The sequence below is a fragment of the Neophocaena asiaeorientalis genome, unplaced genomic scaffold (genome assembly GCF_003031525.2).
Source record: "Neophocaena asiaeorientalis asiaeorientalis breed wild unplaced genomic scaffold, Neophocaena_asiaeorientalis_V1.1 scaffold59, whole genome shotgun sequence".
Taxonomy (NCBI): Eukaryota; Metazoa; Chordata; class Mammalia; order Artiodactyla; family Phocoenidae; genus Neophocaena; species Neophocaena asiaeorientalis.
In genome coordinates, this window is record NW_020174268.1 from 10329036 (window position 1) to 10347030 (window position 17995).

The 17995-nt window shown below is 43.7% G+C and overlaps 2 protein-coding genes across 2 annotated transcripts in view; both read left to right on the forward strand.

The window, feature by feature from the left end:
* The window catches only part of PROSER1 (proline and serine rich 1), a 46913-nt gene extending 34146 nt beyond the window's left edge, over positions 1-12767 (forward strand). The window contains exons 16-20 of the mRNA XM_024755637.1: positions 8045-8148; positions 8230-8724; positions 10958-11013; positions 11583-11620; positions 12678-12767. The gene's annotated coding sequence lies outside the window, so the exon portion shown is untranslated. The remainder of the gene's footprint in view (positions 1-8044; positions 8149-8229; positions 8725-10957; positions 11014-11582; positions 11621-12677) is intronic.
* On the forward strand, positions 7264-17244 carry STOML3 (stomatin like 3). The gene is given in 7 exon segments (XM_024755334.1): positions 7264-8148; positions 8230-8300; positions 10929-11013; positions 12678-12881; positions 14526-14660; positions 16637-16776; positions 16778-17244. Coding segments are annotated over 7 exon segments (855 nt in total). The 5' UTR covers positions 7264-8010; the 3' UTR covers positions 16860-17244.
* Positions 17245-17995: the final 751 nt, after the last annotated feature.

The window sequence follows — 17995 nt, forward strand, 5'->3', positions numbered from 1 at the left end:
GATCGGAAGTGAACAGGAAAGAGGGAAGAATTTGTAATACTATCGATCTCCCCAGGTCCAGGGAAGGTGCCTGTTCTTACTGCACACGCCTTTCATTTTTCCCCTGAGAAGCACCTGGTCTTTTCTGCTCTGAAAACACAGAGTACTTTTTTTTTTTACTTGACATGATTAGTTTTCATTTTAAAATTGCTTTTTAAAATTATAAAGGTAGCAAAAAATAAGAAAACTCTGAGAAGTATAAACCAGTCATACTTCCATCACTCAGAATTAATCCCTGTTAATATTTTGGTTAATTTTTATCCAATATTTTTTCTAAGCATATTGTTTTTGCTAAGAGAGATCATACCGTCTGTATAATTTTGCATCCTACTACTTCTTTCTTTTAACAATATACCATAGCAATTTTCTCATGTTTTTGTACCTTAAAAAATTTTATAATATGATATTGTGTAGCTGTATCATGATTTGCTTAATTATCCCTCCATTGTACTTTCAGGGTGTTTTTGATTTACCACTCTTATAAATAACACTATCGTGGGAATGGGCATAAATCTTCAGGACAAAGTATTTGCACTTGTTGCTATTGGTAGTTATTTCAGACAGGACGTGGGGCTGGCGAGAGAGGAGAATGATGCAAGGAAAACATTTTCTCTTTATTTTCTTCTTATACTGGTGTGGGGGGCTGAGGGTGTAAGATAGTACGTATGAAGGAGAAAATGCGAAGATGTACGTGTGGTTCTCAGGTTAACTGACTCTCTTGAAAGCAAACAGAATCTCCTCTGATGGATCGTTATTTCCAAACAAGAAGCTTCAAACAGATCAATAAGTCTGTCTTGTTGCTGGGCATCATTCTTGATAGTTCAAAGCATCGAGGGTGCCGCCCGCTTCATTCATTCAATGAATGAATCCAGAATCTACTGTGTATCAGGAGACAGAGATGTAAAAATAAAACGCCTGCTCCCAAAGCACTAAAAATCTACAGGAAAGTTAACTAAAAATTACAGCGTACTATGAAAAGTGATGATAGAGGGTGTTTTAGAAACTCAGAAGAAGAGCTCCCAAAGGTGAAGGTAAGATTGGAAAATCTTCCTAGAAAAGAAGGTGCGAGAAAGGAGAATGTGGGATGTGAATGGGGGTCTGGGGGACACAAAGGCCCATGCAAGGCAAAAAGTATGTGAGGACTTCGGTGCTTTCTCTACTGCGGGGGATGTTTATGTGCTGTTAGCATGTGACCTAATCACCTAGACCCAGAAGTGAGAAAGCACAGCACTGCCACTTGAAAAGCTCAACTACGGATAAGCTAAGAACCCCTGTGTCAAGCCTGGTCTTTGAATGGCAGGTTTGGGAGTTGCTGCTGCATTTGACTGATGGGGATGGAGCCCCACTGGATTTACCATGAGGAAGCTGCCGGGCAAGCTGCCTCTGGCGGAGGGGGAAGGTCACGAAGCGGGGCACACGAGGGGGCTTTAATTGTGTTGGCAATGCTTAAATTCTTTAGCTGAAAGGGGGTATATAAGGTATGAAAAACATTATTTTTACACCTTTTTGAACATTCCATTTCAAAATATATCTTAACTCTTTCTTAAAAAGACCAAATGGTAAAAAAGAAACTTAGTATAACCGTGTCTGAAGTTCACGTAACTACTAAGCTCAGATCATCCTTCTGTAGTTGAGATGTAAATCTGACAGTTTAGAAGACTCTTGGGATTATGGAATTTTGTAGTCCTAGGAGTACAAGGATGATAAAATCATCATCTAGCTCTGATTTGGTAGTTTTGCACCAAAAATCTTGTGTCTCTCTTTCTCCCTCTCTCCCTCTATCTTTTTTAAGGTTCTAAAAGTTATCTGAAAGAACTTACACAGTCAGTGACCAGATCGCTTTAGGAGGTAGAAACCTGCAGGGGTTAGGGTTTTATTGCGTGCTCTCCTTGAAAATGCAGTTCTTGCACATAGAGAGGAGCCATCATCTGGATGGAGCAGAACATCCACAAGTGATACTTAGAATTCCATCTGGAAAAATAAGTCAATAAAGGAAAATTTTAAAAATATCAGTTGTCAAAGCAAAATTGAACCAGACAAAATTAAACAGGCAAGAAAGCAAAACCTTAGACAAGCTTACTGCCATAGGAGAGAAGCCAAACCTCAATCGGAACCAACACCACTGAAACAAAGGGGTGTGGAGTTTTGGGGGGTTTTGTTATTGTTGTTTTTGGCCACGTCACAAAGCTTTCGGGATCTTACTTCCTCGACCAGGGATTGAACCCGGGCCCCAGCGGAGAAATCGCTGAGTCCTAACCACTGGACCGCCAGGGAGTTCCCCAGGGTGTGGGGTTTTTAAAGACTGGAGTGCGCTAGTGAGAAAGCATGAAGGGCTTTGCGGGGTGCTTATAGGCCGTCTGGGTTTGGTTTGCTAATAAAATTCTCACATCTTTATGACAGGGTGTGTTTTTACAACTGGGAGCATGGTACCTACAGAAGTTAGGCTCCTACTGGCCCACAGAGACTGGGAGCTGGGGATGCTATCTACCTGATGATTACATTTCAAGAGAATGGCTCCCAGGTCCTTGAGAAAGATAGTCCCAGATTGTAAAACTGGCAAGAGGCTTTTAAAAAGACTTACATCTCAAAGGGGCAGAGAAAGGATTTACAAAGTTAAGCGTTCTAAAGGAAATGCTCAAGGGAAACGGAAATCTCTTTAATGGCAAGGCAAGCCGAAGGAAATGTTAAGACCTCTAGGAAAATCCTAGTCAGTGGCCTGGCCGACTAGAAGGCCTCCTGATGTGGCTAATAATTCCTTTACATGTAATTTATTTAACTCTCACAACTAGTTATTGTTGGGTTAACAGAAGGAAAGTAAGACCTCAGCAGGTTGAGTGACTCATGAGATGTCATCTAGCTTTCAAATGGCGGCGTCTCAATTCGAACGCAGGGTCCCCCGACCAAGGACCTGCACTTTCCATCCCTGTGAGGCATTGTCACCTGTCTGTCCCTAGGCTGGCTGTGCTAAAGCTCTTCCGCCTTTCTGTCCTCTTCTTTCTGAGCATTCAGAACAAGCAGTGAGTTTCCCATCTTCAATGCTAGCCTGCCCGTAGGTATCCTCTGGTCTCTGTGTGAATCATTTATTGAGGTATGAGATACATACAATAAAGTACGCAAGTCTTAAGTGCTTGGCTTGACAGACTGAATACACAACAGACAAAGGCTGGACCATATCTAAAAATAGAACTCTGACCACCAACCTGCAGCAACCAGCCCAGAAAACCAACCTTTTATCTAAAATAATCAGCCCAGGAAGCCGGCCTGCTTGATGTCAGATTCTCAGGAAACCACAGTTGTCGGAAGCTACATAATTACTTCTGTAACATTCAGCCCCAAATGGCCAGGACTTGATTAATAACTGACAGCTCCCCTGCTTTTTGTCCCCGATTCCAATTTAGGTCCAACAAAAGAAAACCAAGCAGGTACCCCTACACCAGTTACGTAGGATGCTCTGCTTCTATTTTGGCCACCTACAGCTTCCCTAGGCCAACAGCCTCCAATCAGGGCACACCCCCTTTTTCTGCCGTAAAGCTTTCCCACTCCTCTGCCTGCCTTTGAGTCTCTGCCAAAACACAAGTGATAGAGGCTGACTCTTTTGTGAGAGCCTGAATAAATACCCTTTGCTTTTCTAGCTGGCTGGTCTTTGTTTATTTCCACAGGCTCAATATGTGGAAGTCTATGCAATCACCACCCAGATCAAGACATGGAACATTTCCAGCCCCCTAAAAAGCTTCCTTATCTCTTCCCAGATAATACCCAACTGACAAAACTCCACTCACTACCTAGAGACAGTACTATTCTGACTTTAAACATAATAGATTAATTTTGCCTCTTCCTGAACGAAATGATACAGTACGAGGTCGTACAGTACGTACTCTTAGACGTGGAATCACAAAGTGTGTCTGTTGTGTCTGGCTTATTTTGCCCAATATTTTGTCTATGAGATTCATCCATATTTTGAATACTGTATAGCAGTAACCTTGTCTTTTTTCTTAGTAATCTTTTATATGAACATACCACAACTTTATTTATTCATTCTACTGTTGGTGGGTTTGGGTGGTTCTTCATTTCTTGGATTTTACGAATAAAATTGCAATAAACATTCCTGAGTATGCTTTTCACTGTAATCAACACTCATTTCTCTGAGATATTACTTAGAAGTTGAATCCTGAGTCATAAAGTGTGTGTTTGGCTTTAACAGATACTTCCAAATAGTTTTTCAAGATAATTGTATTAATTCGCGAACATGAGAATTCCCATTGCTCCACACCCTTGCTAAAATGTGGCGTCGTCAGTCTTTAGCATTTGCCATTCTGGAAGCTGTGTATTTTTATCTCATTGTGGTTTTCATTTTCATTTCCCTGATGTGTAATGTACATCATTCGGTTTTGGTATTTTAAACACTGTCCTGTTACCTAAATGGCTATTTCTGCTTCGAGAGGAAATGGCTATTTACAGTAACACAGATCTGTAGGCGTGGATTGCATATAGAATTGATCTAAGATTTAAATACTGTTGATCAAGCCAAAGTTGGGAAATAAGCCACCAAGTCACCTAGTCTGTTTTATTTCCTGAAATTCATTTCCACTTCTAAAGCTATCTAAGTGCAGTTAGTGATCTAGAATATTCTTCCTTATTTCCTAGCCTCACGTGAGTTACAAATCTTGCCTTGAGTGTTTATCCCTAGTCCTAGAGGGTATTTAAGTCCCCTCTGGTGCTAGGGACTGCATCTAAGCTCCAGGAACAAAGCCCCAGAGGCGTGCCTCGACAAATGAAGCTTAGTTTTGCCTCACTGCCTAAGATTGTGGAACTTGTGGGTACCACTTTACCTAAAGAGAGATTGACATGATGGTGACAACACTAACCAGGAAGCTTTCTGGCTGCAAAATGCAGGGTTGGCCTCAGTTATCTTTAAAGTCCTTCCAACTGAAGTCCCAGAGTCCTCCCCAGTGTCAGCAGCGCTGGGCCTCAGGTTCTGTGCATCATGGCTCACCTTTCATTTTGCAGATTGAGGGAAAGATGTTCCAACTCTTATTATTTATTTATTTATTCATTTATTTATTTGTTGGGTCTTCGTTTCTGTGCGAGGGCTTTCTCTAGTTGCAGCGAGCGGGGACCACTCTTCATCGCGGTGCGCGGGCCTCTCACCATCGCAGCCTCTCTTGTTGCGGAGCACAAGCTCCAGACACGCAGGCTCAGTAGTTGTGGCTCACGGGCCTAGTTGCTCCGCGGCATGTGGGATCCTCCCAGACCAGGGCTCGAGCCCGTGTCCTCTGCGTTAGCAGGCAGACTCTCAGCCACTGCACCACCAGGGAAGCCCTGTTCCAACTCCTGTTGGAAATTTCCCCATCTTATTCTCTTTTGTATCTGCAACTCTAGCACAGTGTGCCTGGCATGTAACTGGTAAAATATTTGTTAAATTGATGAATGAGAAACCGGCGGGCACTTTTCCGGGGGTGACAAAGTCCAGTTCTCTACCAGTAAGTAATACGATGATGGCTTTATGGTATGGTGACAGTTACCCATAGAAAACACCCATCCATGGATTTGGATAAAGCAAGAGATGATCAGATGAGCTCAGGGCTTCACGGCTAACAGAGAGGGTGTGTGGCCCATTTTCTTTCCATCGTCCCCTCAAGGGAATGGCTCAGGGAAGGCTCTGGAAGAATCCTTGTGTAGGTTGAGGTAAAGGGAGATTTCTGAAGAGCCTTTGTCATACAGTCCCAGTCCTTCCTTTGAACTGGAATTAGAATCCTCAAATCCAATTCTCAGCACAGCATCCTCAGTTTTAACTGCGGGAGAGGTGGGGAGGGGCAAGGCTGGCTGAAAGATCTGCTCTGCAGGTAGCTGCGAAAGCAGCACTTTGTGCTCTCGCCCAGCTACCGCTCACAAGGCAGAGCTGCCCAGCCCTGCGGGGAGGCCGACAGTCCCACTTTCACCGGCAGCTGATGACACCCCCAGGCTCCACCAGTCCTCCCAGCAGCAGAGACCTGGGTAATTCTAACGCTCAGATGTAAATCTTGGAAGATTAATCGTGTCTTCATCCCTGGTCTCTCTCTGCACATTTAGTACTTAACAGAGCCTCAGGTCATGATGCTATAGGGCTGGGTGGGACTGCAGAGGAGCTCCCGGAGGCCAGGGCAGTTTTCTCTGTGACAAGCACTTGCTTTTGCAGCTTGGTGTTAAGGCTGTAGCTAGTCTGGACATGGCTAGGGCTTGCTCAGGGCATAAAGCATAGCTGATGTCCTTGTTGGAGTCCCAGCTGCCCGTGTGTGCAGCACTGCTAATGTCACAGCCCCCAACACCCCAAAGTTCCTGAACACCAAATACGGCAGTGTCGGCAGGGAGGGAACACACCAGAGGGCGCAAGGGCTGTGCTGCCTTCTCAATGCTTTCCTCAAGATGCAAATTGTCTGGGAGAGGCGTGTACAAGCACGGTCATTGCAGCCTTGTTTGTAAAGGCAAAATTGCAAGTAACCATAATATCCATCAATAGGAGAATGGCTAAATAACTGAGTCACAAATTTAGAATAGGAGGCAACAATGAAGAAGAATGAGGTAGATCCAGATGTAATGACATGGAAATATCTCCCAAACATATTCAGTTTAAAAAAGTAGAAACTTGGGCTTCCCTGGTGGCGCAGTGGTTGAGAGACCGCCTGCCGATGCAGGGCACATGGGTTCGTGCCCCGGTCCGGGAAGATCTCACATGCCGCGGAGCGGCTGGGCCCGTGAGCCATGGCCGCTGAGGCTGCGCGTCCGGAGCCTGTGCTCCACAACGGGAGAGGCCACAACAGTGAGAGGCCCGAGTACTGCAAAAAAAAAAAAAAAAAGGACTCATCACAGCATTATCTGTAAGAGCAAAACCCTAGAACCCTTGTAACTATTCGTAAATTTATGTTCGCCAATGATCCCATTGTAGTAAAATGGATACGTGAGGCTGAATTTGAGGTGGTACCAATGAGGCTCAGCGACTTCTGTAGTTGGATAGGGAAGAGGCAATGATGACCCTGTGTCTTTAACCTGGACAATAATGCGGATGGTTAAGTACGGATGGTTAAGACATTAACTGAGATAGAGGCATAATAACATAAGGTGTTTGTGGATTATCTGAGTAGAGTTATCTAGCAAATATGATTAGTTCTAGTGCTTGTGTGGAGAATGTGAAATCAATTGGAGGAAGTGGAGGGTTGAGGGTGGGGCTCGTTGTCAAGGAGAAGAGAACCAAGAAGCAGCAAGGATTTAAAACAAGGTGAAATAGTGAATATAAAGACTTGTAAAGTATCTATCAATCTGTAAGATGGGAATACGTGTAGTAATATACATCTACTAAGGTAGGCATTAATGTCTGGGCTAGGTGCCTTATATAAATAATCTCATTTAATCCTCATCACATCCTTCAAGGTAGGTAATTTCTATCCCCATCCTACAGATGAAGAAATGGAGGCTCAGAAAGGTCGAGTGGCTTTCCTGAGGCCACCACACTGGTAAGTTAAAGCCTCTCATAGAAACTCAAACGTGAGCACTCTGGATGATGTTTTTCCTTGTGCTCTGTTGACTTGTTTGGGGATAAGAGTACCTACCTATCTGCCCCAGAGGTTGCCTAGACTTCCCCTGGAGAATTCTGCAGGCCCAGAAATCTGTCTTTTAAAATGACACCCTGATGATCCTGAGGTGGGTAGTTTTATGCGTTTTGAGAATAAAAAACCATGGCAGCCCTAAGTAAATGTAATGGTGATTACTGTTATTGATTTTGCTATGAGACTTCTCTTGGAAGGGACAGGTCAGTTTTCATCTAAAAACCTGAAGGAATATTTTCCGTGTGTGTGTGTGTGTGTGTGCGCACGTGTGCGTGTGTTTACTGCAATCGTGTGTGTGTGGATTCAGGTCGCTTCCTCAGCCCCATTCTGGCTTGGCCAGCCCTCTGGACGGTTTCCTCACCCACGCAGCTGAATCGCTTTCCTAAGAACCATGTCAGCTACAGAACTGCCTCCTCATCTCCTAGGCATCAAGAGTAAAGGGCTTGGTGTATGCGGCTGGATCCTGTTTTCGTTTTCTTTCCTGTCGATGGTCATTACCTTCCCTATCTCCATATGGATGTGCTTGAAGGTAATACCCTGGGAAATAAACTGGGCTCTCTCCATGAGCTGATGAATCATTAAGACTAAATACTCTCCCTTAATCTCTTAGATTATTAAGGAGTACGAACGCGCCGTTGTATTCCGACTGGGACGCATCCAAGCTGACAAAGCCAAAGGGCCACCAGGTGTGACACTGCAGCTGCTCGTGATAAGGATCACTGCTACTACTGCCACCAAAACTTTTCTCTGGAAACATTTATTGAAAAAAAAATCACCGGAAGCTGGAGCCCTTGCCTTTCTGTACAATTGAAGGATCTTGTCCTCTTACTTGAGTTAACAGAAGTGATCACTAGACCATTAGCTGGAGAGCTTTGGAATCTGGATCAGTGTTCTAACACTCCCTCTGAGAGTTTCAGTGAATGTGAACAAAGAGTGGCTCCGGTTACATTGGCTGGGTGTCCCTTATTACCAGGGTCACTAAGAGAATGAAAGAAGAATGAAGGGAGTAAATGGCCAAGGGAGACAATTAAGTTACTCAGGGAGAGTATTCCGGGAGCTGGTGTTTGATTCTCACTCTTTGAAAGAGCCAATGGAAAAGTCAAAGGTAATGTCCTCTCTTGACAAGTAGATTAAGAGCAACATAGAGCTGGAAGCCATTCGACAATTCCTTTCGTCAAATGTGGTCTTTATTTCCATCCTTTCTCTACAGCCTCAGAATAAAAAATGTCCTAAACTGTTCATATCATAAAAGGATGGGATTTTCTTTTGTGGGAGCCAGGAGTATCGATACTAAAAGTCCTCAGGAGTAAGACACTGATTTAATACTCATAACTTCTCTTGTGTATATTGTGTTGAACCCTATGAAATTGCTAATGTTTGGTTTCGATCCACCAAAATGGCAATTTCATACGATAGATTCTAATATTCTTGACAGGGGAGGCTCTCCAAACAGCATCTTGGAAGGCACATGGAAGAGAATGGTTATTTGCTATACTTCTCTAATAACATTTGCTTTCTTCCCCCTAATGTGATGTATTTAAGTAAAATCATTCTCCCTTCAACTGCACTGTAGGATCTCTGAGGGGGCAGGAACTTCCTTATTCACTCTGTGCGCTTTGCACTTGGCCATGTACTACGGTAGGCACTCAGGTATCTGTTACATTTTTAAACATATGAGCAACTTCCAAAGGAGAAGCTTGTTACGGAGACTTGGCCATTTCAAGTAGTATTGATACAATCCTACTTGTCTAATAAGGAACCTAAAAGAAAGAGGGCAAAAATTGCTTATTATGGATATTTTCATGAGTTTGTCCAAATAGAGGTGTTAGAATTATCCAAGTGAGAAATACCAGAGCAAAGTTAACCCCTTCCTGGTCATGTTTCACGTGGTGAAGCCAAGATTATAAATTAGAATAAAATTGGATTTGAGAGAGGTCAAATAGCTATAACTTGCAGGACTCTAGAGGAAAGTCTCTTTTAAATGAATTTTCCCGGAAGCGTTCACCACTAAATCTCCCAGGATAACTAATCTCGTCATACATGTCTCTGGGGCTAAGAGAAGTTACCTCAAAATGTCATAAGAGCCGGAGGGAAACAGGCCAAATTGCTAATGGAAAACATCTCCACTTCTGTAAATAGTAAATTATGCTTTAATAATAAAAGTGTTCATAACAGGAGCTGCTACTTTTCAGCACTGAATACATGCCTGGCACTATGTTTAGTATTTTATTTCATTATTATGCTGACACCTGCTTAATCTTCACTGCCATCTTATAGATATTAGGTGACTGAAGCGCAGAAAAATTAGATAAATGTTCCCAGGTCACAGCTGGTAAGTGGTAGGGCTGGAACTTAACTCTGTCTAGTTCTAAGGCCCATGATCTTAACTGGTGACTTAGCACCGAAAAAAAAAAGTAAATTAGGAAGTAATCCTTACCCCAGAAAGGTTTAGACACCAAAAGAAAGCAAGCACCTTAGCAGTGTTTTCTGTTGATGCTACCTGTCCTTTTCATGATACTCAGTGTAGAAAGTTGTTTCTTCTTTGAAAACAAAAATAATAGCACAGAATCTTTCTGGTAAATGAAAATGGATTGGTGTCCCCGTCTTGCTGACGTGCCTTGTGGTTCTAATCTTTATAGCGCTTGCTGTAGAGAACCTTCCCCAGGGCAGTGTTAAGGAGTCATAGAATCCTCAAATGAGTTTCCTTAGCCCTATCCCTACCTCAATCCAAATCTTCACAAGAGATAAGTAAAAGTATTTACAACCGAGGAATGTCATTGTATATAAACTAGAACACAGCTACAGAGAAACTACAAATTTTGTAATACATTGGTTTTGGGGACACTGAAATCCTGGGAAGATTTCAATTTTAACATTCCTTCAGTACTAATGAAGATAAATGAGAATGTTGACAGTCACTGATATTCAAGGTCTAAAGTCTATTAATTGAATCTTTTATACAGGTACCTTTAACATAAAGAAATCAATTTCCAAAATATCCTTTTAAATAAATGTCACACTCAACACTTGGATAGAAGTAAGTTAAATGTTTTACAAAAGAAAATCTAAAAATTAATTGTCAAGGATCTTCAGCTTTTTACCAAAAGGTTTTAATTTCTAGGGAATCACTTTTCTTTAGTCATTGACTCATAGCAGGAAATAATTTCCCCAAAGGTATAGGCGTACGTATGGAAGATCATCTGAGAAGCATTTATAGTCCCATGCAAATAACGTACTGTACAGCTAGCAGACAATTTGTTGCAGTTATTTTCAGTCGGGTGAAATTCTAAACCATATTTTCTTTTGCATGGGTTTGATCCTGGTCCTGCCTTGCATAGACGTGTTTGTCAAAGTTGATCTCCGGACCGTTACGTGCAACACCGCTCCACAGGAGGTAATGCTGATTAAAGCTATGTTTCTAGAAATAAAACCAATATCTTCCCTGTTACAGGGACAATTGAGACTGTATCATATGTTTTCAAACTATAAAGGGGAGGATGAACTGAATTCTTAGAGATCTGCTTGGGGAGTCCTAGGTGGCTCCTGAGACTACTGGGCTTTGTTTCACCAAATGAGAATGAAGCCAAGGGCAAGGGCTGAATTGCTAGAAGACCTGCAATGACTGGGTGGGAGAAAGTCTGAGAGAAGAGAGAGAAGGGATACAGATGGCAGAGAAAGTGGGGTGGAGAATGACAAGCCGAATCCTGGAAGAGTCTGATAAATCATTGTACGAGGGGGCTGAAACTGATTTGGTGGCTGGTTAGGACTTTATCCTTTCCATCACCGTCTCCGGAAATGTTTTAGTAATATCGATATAACTCACCTCTGCATTAAATTTTTTTAACTTTTTATTTTATATTGGAGCATAGTTGATTAACAATGTTGTGTTACTCTCAGGTGTATAGCAAAGTGATTCAGTTATACGTATACATATATCCTTTTTCTAATTCTTTTCCCATTTAGGTTGTTACAGAATATTGAGCAGAGTTCCCTGCTATACAGTAGGTCCCTGTTGGTTATCCATTTTAAATATAACCGTGTGTACTGCACTAAATTTTTTGAGTGTTTGGATGCAACAGAGTGGGGTGTGCATGGGAAAGGAGCAGACACTGTACAGGGCTCACCTGTAACTGGATTTCAAATAGTTCTTTTCAGTTCTTAAAGTACAGCAACTAAATGACCAGACCCAGTAAGTGGGTGATAAGGAAGAGAAACAGAATTGCTAATAATCATGCCAATTTGTGATAAACAAAATGATCCAGGAAGAGAAAAGAAAATGTGTGGGAGGGCAAAGGGGATGAGAAGGGAGAAAATCAACACTTATGAGGAAATGTTAATTTTCCTCTCTCTGGTCCAGAAAACTCAATCGAGACTCAACAATGATGTCTTCATGCCATTGGTGGGAACTGCAGAGTCCTTACTTTGGAATTCAGCCCTAATCATAAGAGAGCTTAGGATGTTTAGGGGGTCTCATGGGCCTTTTCTGGCTCCATAGTAAACAGTTCTAGATGGGAGAAGGGAGTTCTAGGTCCTGCTTTCGTGGTACTCACAGAAAGCTCATTTGCTCCAAAGTACCTTGTCATGTTAATTCAGAACAATTAATGCAGAGCCTCTATAAATTGATTTTTCTTTATTTGAATACAGAACACGGTCTCTGGTGCCATCTATGTTTTCTAAAAAGCACTGCTGTTCATCAAGCCTGATGAAACTGAGAACCAAAAAGATTTCAGGTACCAGGGAAACAGGTGTTCTACCACTATTTAGATGGTAGAATTCCAGCAGGTTCTACTATTACATTTTAAAGTGGAAATACCTATTTCACTTCTGACTTCTCTAAGATGAAGTTACAGGGATAGGTACAGATCACATCTGTGTAGGAATTTTGCTATCAACAAGGATGATAGTATATTCAAGCCAGGACAGATTTTTGGTGATGCTGGCATGAGTTGTCATTAAAGCTCTCCTCCTGCGGAGAGGCCTCTGGGACTGGCTGACCCTTTGTGGATCAATCATTGTGAAAGTCATAAGCATGTGATTTCCTGTGTTCCTGCTCTACAGATCCTCACCAGAGACTCTGTGACCACTCAGGTGGATGGAGTGGTCTCTTACAGAATCTATAGTGCCGTCTCGGCAGTGGCTAATGTCAACGATGTCCAGCAAGCCACATTTCTGCTGGCTCAGACCACTCTGAGAAATGTCTTAGGGACACAGACCTTGTCCCAAATCTTAGCTGGCCGAGAAGAGATGGCCCATAGCGTCCAGGTAAAGACATCAAGGACCAATAGCCTACATCTTTAATTCACTCATTTTAATTAACAGTGATGATCAAATATCAGTTCAAAGCACCCCTCCCCATGTGCGCGCACACACACACACACACACACACACACACACACCACTGCTCTAAACAGATGGGCTTCAGTTTGGGATTTCACTTTTTTTTTTTTTTATAATCGTGAGGTCCAGATTTAAAAATCTGAGTGGGAGCGGGGAGCTGTTGGAGTGTGTGTGGAATTCAAAATTATGAATTACCATTGTACACTTTAGCCTTTTTTGAAGAGCTTAGAGATCAGAGTTATTTTTAGTTTAGATTACTCCAGAGGAAGGGCTGCCATTTCTCAGGCATTTCAGTGGAATGTGAACGTTAGAAGGAGGTTTGGTTGAGACAGCACAGGACTGCTATCCCTGGGAAATCCGACTTCATGTACTAATATCAATAATGATATGAATAGCAGTCATAATTATAATATTGATAAGGATGTAACAGGTATCCATCTCACCTCCCGTACACCCTAGATTATAGACGATCACATTTCTGTGTTTTCTTGAATCAATTAACATTTTGATTCTGAGCCTGCCTTCTGTAAGTTAAGAGGGAAATTCAACTTTGGCCCTTCTTGGCATCTCCTCCAGCCCCTAAGGTAGTGCAAAGTCCCCGAGGTTTTATAAGATAATATCAGTTCTGCATGATGACTCTCCACGTCATTTTAAGAGCCACACAAGTTCAACGACTCAGCTGTTTCCCCATCACAGTCAGGTCACTGGCTTCTTGTGAGGTCTCCCCATCTCCCAGCTCTCTGCAGGGATCACGGAAAAGCTAGGGCTCACTTGCTATTTGGTATCACATAGATCTCTGCCCTTTCCCCTTTGAGGGAGCTACCCATCTGGTCTCACTATTTCTCAAGGCATTCTTTCTCATCCCTTCCCCTCCAGGGTAACCAGCAAGATATCTTCAGTGGTCTTAAGCTTTAACAAAAGATGAGGATGTCTTTGATTTTAGGCTTCTTCTGCTCTAAAAAATATATGCCTTGCTACCTGTTTAAAACTGAGCCACAGGTCAGGGGTTAAACAGAGCAAGACAAATAATATCTCAGAAAGTACCCAGTGATAATATGTACTGAGTTATTGCTGGGCACCGTTACATATTTTAACATGTGTTATCTCCAAAACTCATGACAATCCTGAAAGAAAACCTTTTATAGTATGAAAACTGAGAATCAGAAAGGTTAAGTCATGGGCCCAATGATTCACAGCTGCAAATGGCAGAAGCAGGACAAAATCCATTGCTGCCAGTTTGGTGTCAGTGACAAGAAAATGTGGGCTATTTGCTCACATCTAGATGGATAGTATATACTTCATTAGGAATGGTTCGGGGTGGACCTGCTGAGAGACCGCCTATTAAAAGACCTATCAAGTTTTGTTTCTGAATCCTTCCCAGGATTCACTTCAATGCCAGGAAGTGGGCAGTAAGAACTCCTATCCCCTTTCCAAACTGTCTCACTCCAAATGCTGTAAATACAGAAGGAGAAAAAGCAGAGGACTTTTCTTGCATATATAACATATATCAGAAACTTCGATTGCACACCTGTCTTCTGATCAACGACCTTTCTTTTGACTTGGAAACAGACTTGACTTGATGATGCCACCAAGCTGCGGGGGATCCAGGTGGCCCAAGTGGAAATCAAAGACGTCCGGATTCCCGGGCAGTTGCAGACGTCCATGGTTGCTGAGGCCGAGGCCACCCGGGAGGCCAGGGCCAGGGTAAGGGCGACTCCATCTGCACTGGAGGGCGAGCTTCCCAGCCTTGGAGCCAACAAGGATGGAGCTTGAAAGGAAGCTCAGGTCCCCTCAATGATTTCAATAAGAAGAGGGTTTCTTTCTCACAGTTTTTACTGAGAATTTCCCCTTGAGTTAAAAGCTCATAGGCAGCTTAATGCACCTGGAGGAAGCTTGGTGTTAGGTCTTGGGTCAGGGGTGCTCGGCAGCGTACTCAGTGACTTAGCCAGGTGGGTCCCCACTCTGGCCACACAGCAGAGCCTCCTAGAGAGAAATGAGCAAAGGAAACACCAATTCCCAGGCCTCACCTCAGACTCAGTGAAGTAGAGTCTCTGGTGGGCCCAGGAACCTGCATTTTTATAAAGCTGATGATTCTGAGGTAGCAACTTGGTGCCTGTCTTTGGAGTATCTTCCTTCTAGTGTGTTAAGTGAACTGAATTAAGAGGAGGGGGGTGACTGCAATGCAGGTTAGAATTACAAACTGTGAGTGCAGCTTGGTCTGGAGTGTCCGTGAATCTGTCGGATCCATAGCCCTCATATCTGTGTGGATGGGTTTCCTGAAGTATCAGAAGCCAATTAGATTAGAAGCCTCCAAGTACCCCCTTTGGAATCATACTTGGGACTCGAGGGAGGTTTCCCTCTACTTTATCTCTGGTTTCTCTGCTAAGCTCCAGCAGCTTCTAAGCAGTTGACTTGGGAGTCGCTTTTTTTTTTTTTACATTAATTAATTTATTATTATTTTTTAAAGAAGATGTTGGGGGTAGGAGTTTATTAATTAATTTATTTTTGCTGTGTTGGGTCTTCGTTTCTGTGCGAGGACTTTCTCCAGCTGTGGCAAGCGGGGGCCACTCTTCATCGTGGTGCACGGGCCTCTCACTATCGCGGCCTCTCCCGTTGCGGAGCACAGGCTCCAGACGCGCCGGCTCAGCGGCCATGGCTCACGGGCCCAGTCGCTCCGTGGCATGTGGGATCCTCCCAGACCGGGGCTCGAACCCGTGGTCCCTGCATTAGCAGGCAGATTCTCAACCACTGCGCCACCAGGGAAGCCCTTACATTAATTAATTAATTAATTAATTTATGGCTGTGTTAGGTCTTCGTTTCTGTACGAGGGCTTTCTCTAGTTGCGGCGAGCGGGGGCCACTCTTCATCGCGGTGCGCGGGCCTCTCACTGTAGCGGCCTCTCTTGTTGCAGAGCACAGGCTCACTAGTCGTGGCTCACGGGCCCAGTCGCTCCGCGGCATGTGGGATCCTCCCAGACCAGGGCTCGAACCCGTGTCCCCTGCATTAGCAGGCAGATTCTCAACCACTGCGCCACCAGGGAAGCCCGGGAGTCGCTTTTGCAGGTGGGCAGTGAGTGCCCACGGAGGGGCAGCTGAGTTCCAGTCATTCTTGGGCAGTCTGAGAACCAGAGGAGGACTACCTGTGAGGAGAGTTCCAGTGAGGGTTTGCAGACTGGTACTTGCTGCTGCTTGCAATCAAGAGCGGGGAGAGCTTGAAACAATCCTTACATTGTAAGAATGAGACAAAATTGGCAACAGGATGAAATCTAAAAAAAAATCTATGATAAGTAAAAAGGACAGAAAAGAAGCCAGTTGGAGGCCTTGAATTTCAGACTTCTCTGAAAACGAAAGCAGCCAGTGGTGAGGCTCCATGGTGATTCAAGAGCATCACCAGGGTAGATGGACCTGTATCTGTTCGGGTTAAAGGCAGCGCTTTTATTTTGTTTGAGAATGAAATCTAAGGACTAATAATTTGTAAGCTATCTCCCTGCTTCCTGCAACCTTCTCCAGTTTCTCTCATCACATTAGGATGTGAAACTCTAATCCTTGCCAAAGAAGTAAGCAGATGAAACATGGGTGGCCAAGTAGGGGCTGGGAGAGAAGTATCAGTGCAGACCCAGGAAAAGAAAGCACTAGTGACAGCTGTAAGCTGTCTAAAGGCTTTTATTTCTGTCGATTTAGGTCCTTGCAGCAGAAGGAGAAATGAATGCTTCTAAAGCCCTGAAGTCAGCCTCCATGGTGCTGGCTGAGTCCCCCATCGCCCTCCAGCTGCGTTACCTGCAGACCTTAACCACTGTCGCCACAGAGAAGAATTCCACCATTGTTTCCTCTGCCCATGAATGTACTAGAGGGCATTGGTGGCATCAGCTACAATGACCACAAGAAGGTCCCTAACAGAACCTGAGACCCTCCTGCTGCAGCCAGCCATTGCTTAGGGAGGCATATCTGTTCCTATGGAGACCAGCAGTTAGAAGTGTTGAGAATTTCAACACTATTTAGGCCCAGTAACTCTACAGCTGGAACAGCATTAGCAGGGAGATGCTATAGAGGCTATAAAAAAAGAAAAAGAAAAAGAAAAGAGAGGGGCCATATACTACTTTTATTTTTAAGAACATAAAAGTACTTTGCATTATTCTTATGAGAATCAGTGAGTAGGTGTCCCTGACTTAGAGCAGGAACTTTCTTGTAGTAGCTGGGGGAAATTACTTTTTTAAAAATTTATTTATTTATTTAATTTATTTATTTTTGGCCGCATTGGGTCTTCGTTGCTGCGCGCGGGCTTTCTCTAGTTGCGGCAGGCGGGCTACTCTTCATTGTGCTGTGCAGGCTTCTCATTGTGGTGGCTTCTCTTGTTGCAGAGCATAGGCTCTAGGTGCATGGGCTTCAGTAGTTGTGGCATGGGGGCTCAGTAGTTGCATCTCGCGGGCTGTAGAGCACAGGCCCAGTAGTTGTGGTGCATGGGCTTTGTTGCTCCATGGCATGTGGGATCTTCCCAGACCAGGGCTTGAACCCGTGTCCCCCGCATTGGCAGGCGAATTCTTAACCACCGCGCCACCAAGAAAGCCCCAGAATTACTTTTTAATGGGTTTAAGAAGCACTCTAGATAATCTGCAAAGTAACACATATTTCCACTAGCTATTTGCTGTATAATTCCAAAGTGATTATTGGCTAAGTTTCCAATACTTAGCTATTTGCTTCCTAATTCCAAAGTTGGCTAAATTTATTATTGGCTAAATTTCCAATCGTTACAGCAAAACCCCACAATGCTTAAAATTGTGATTGATTTTGATGTTAAACACACTCTCATGTGTAAAATAGATAGCTAGTGGGAACCTGCGGTATAGCGTGGGGGGCTCAGCTCGGCGCTCTGTGATGACCTACATGGGTGGGATGGGAATAGATAGCTAGTGGGAACCTGCGGTATAGCATGGGGGGCTCAGCTCGGCGCTCTGTGATGACCTGCATGGGTGGGATGGGTAGGAGGGAGGTCCAGGAGGGAGGGGATATATGTATACACATAGCTGATGCACTTCGTTGTAC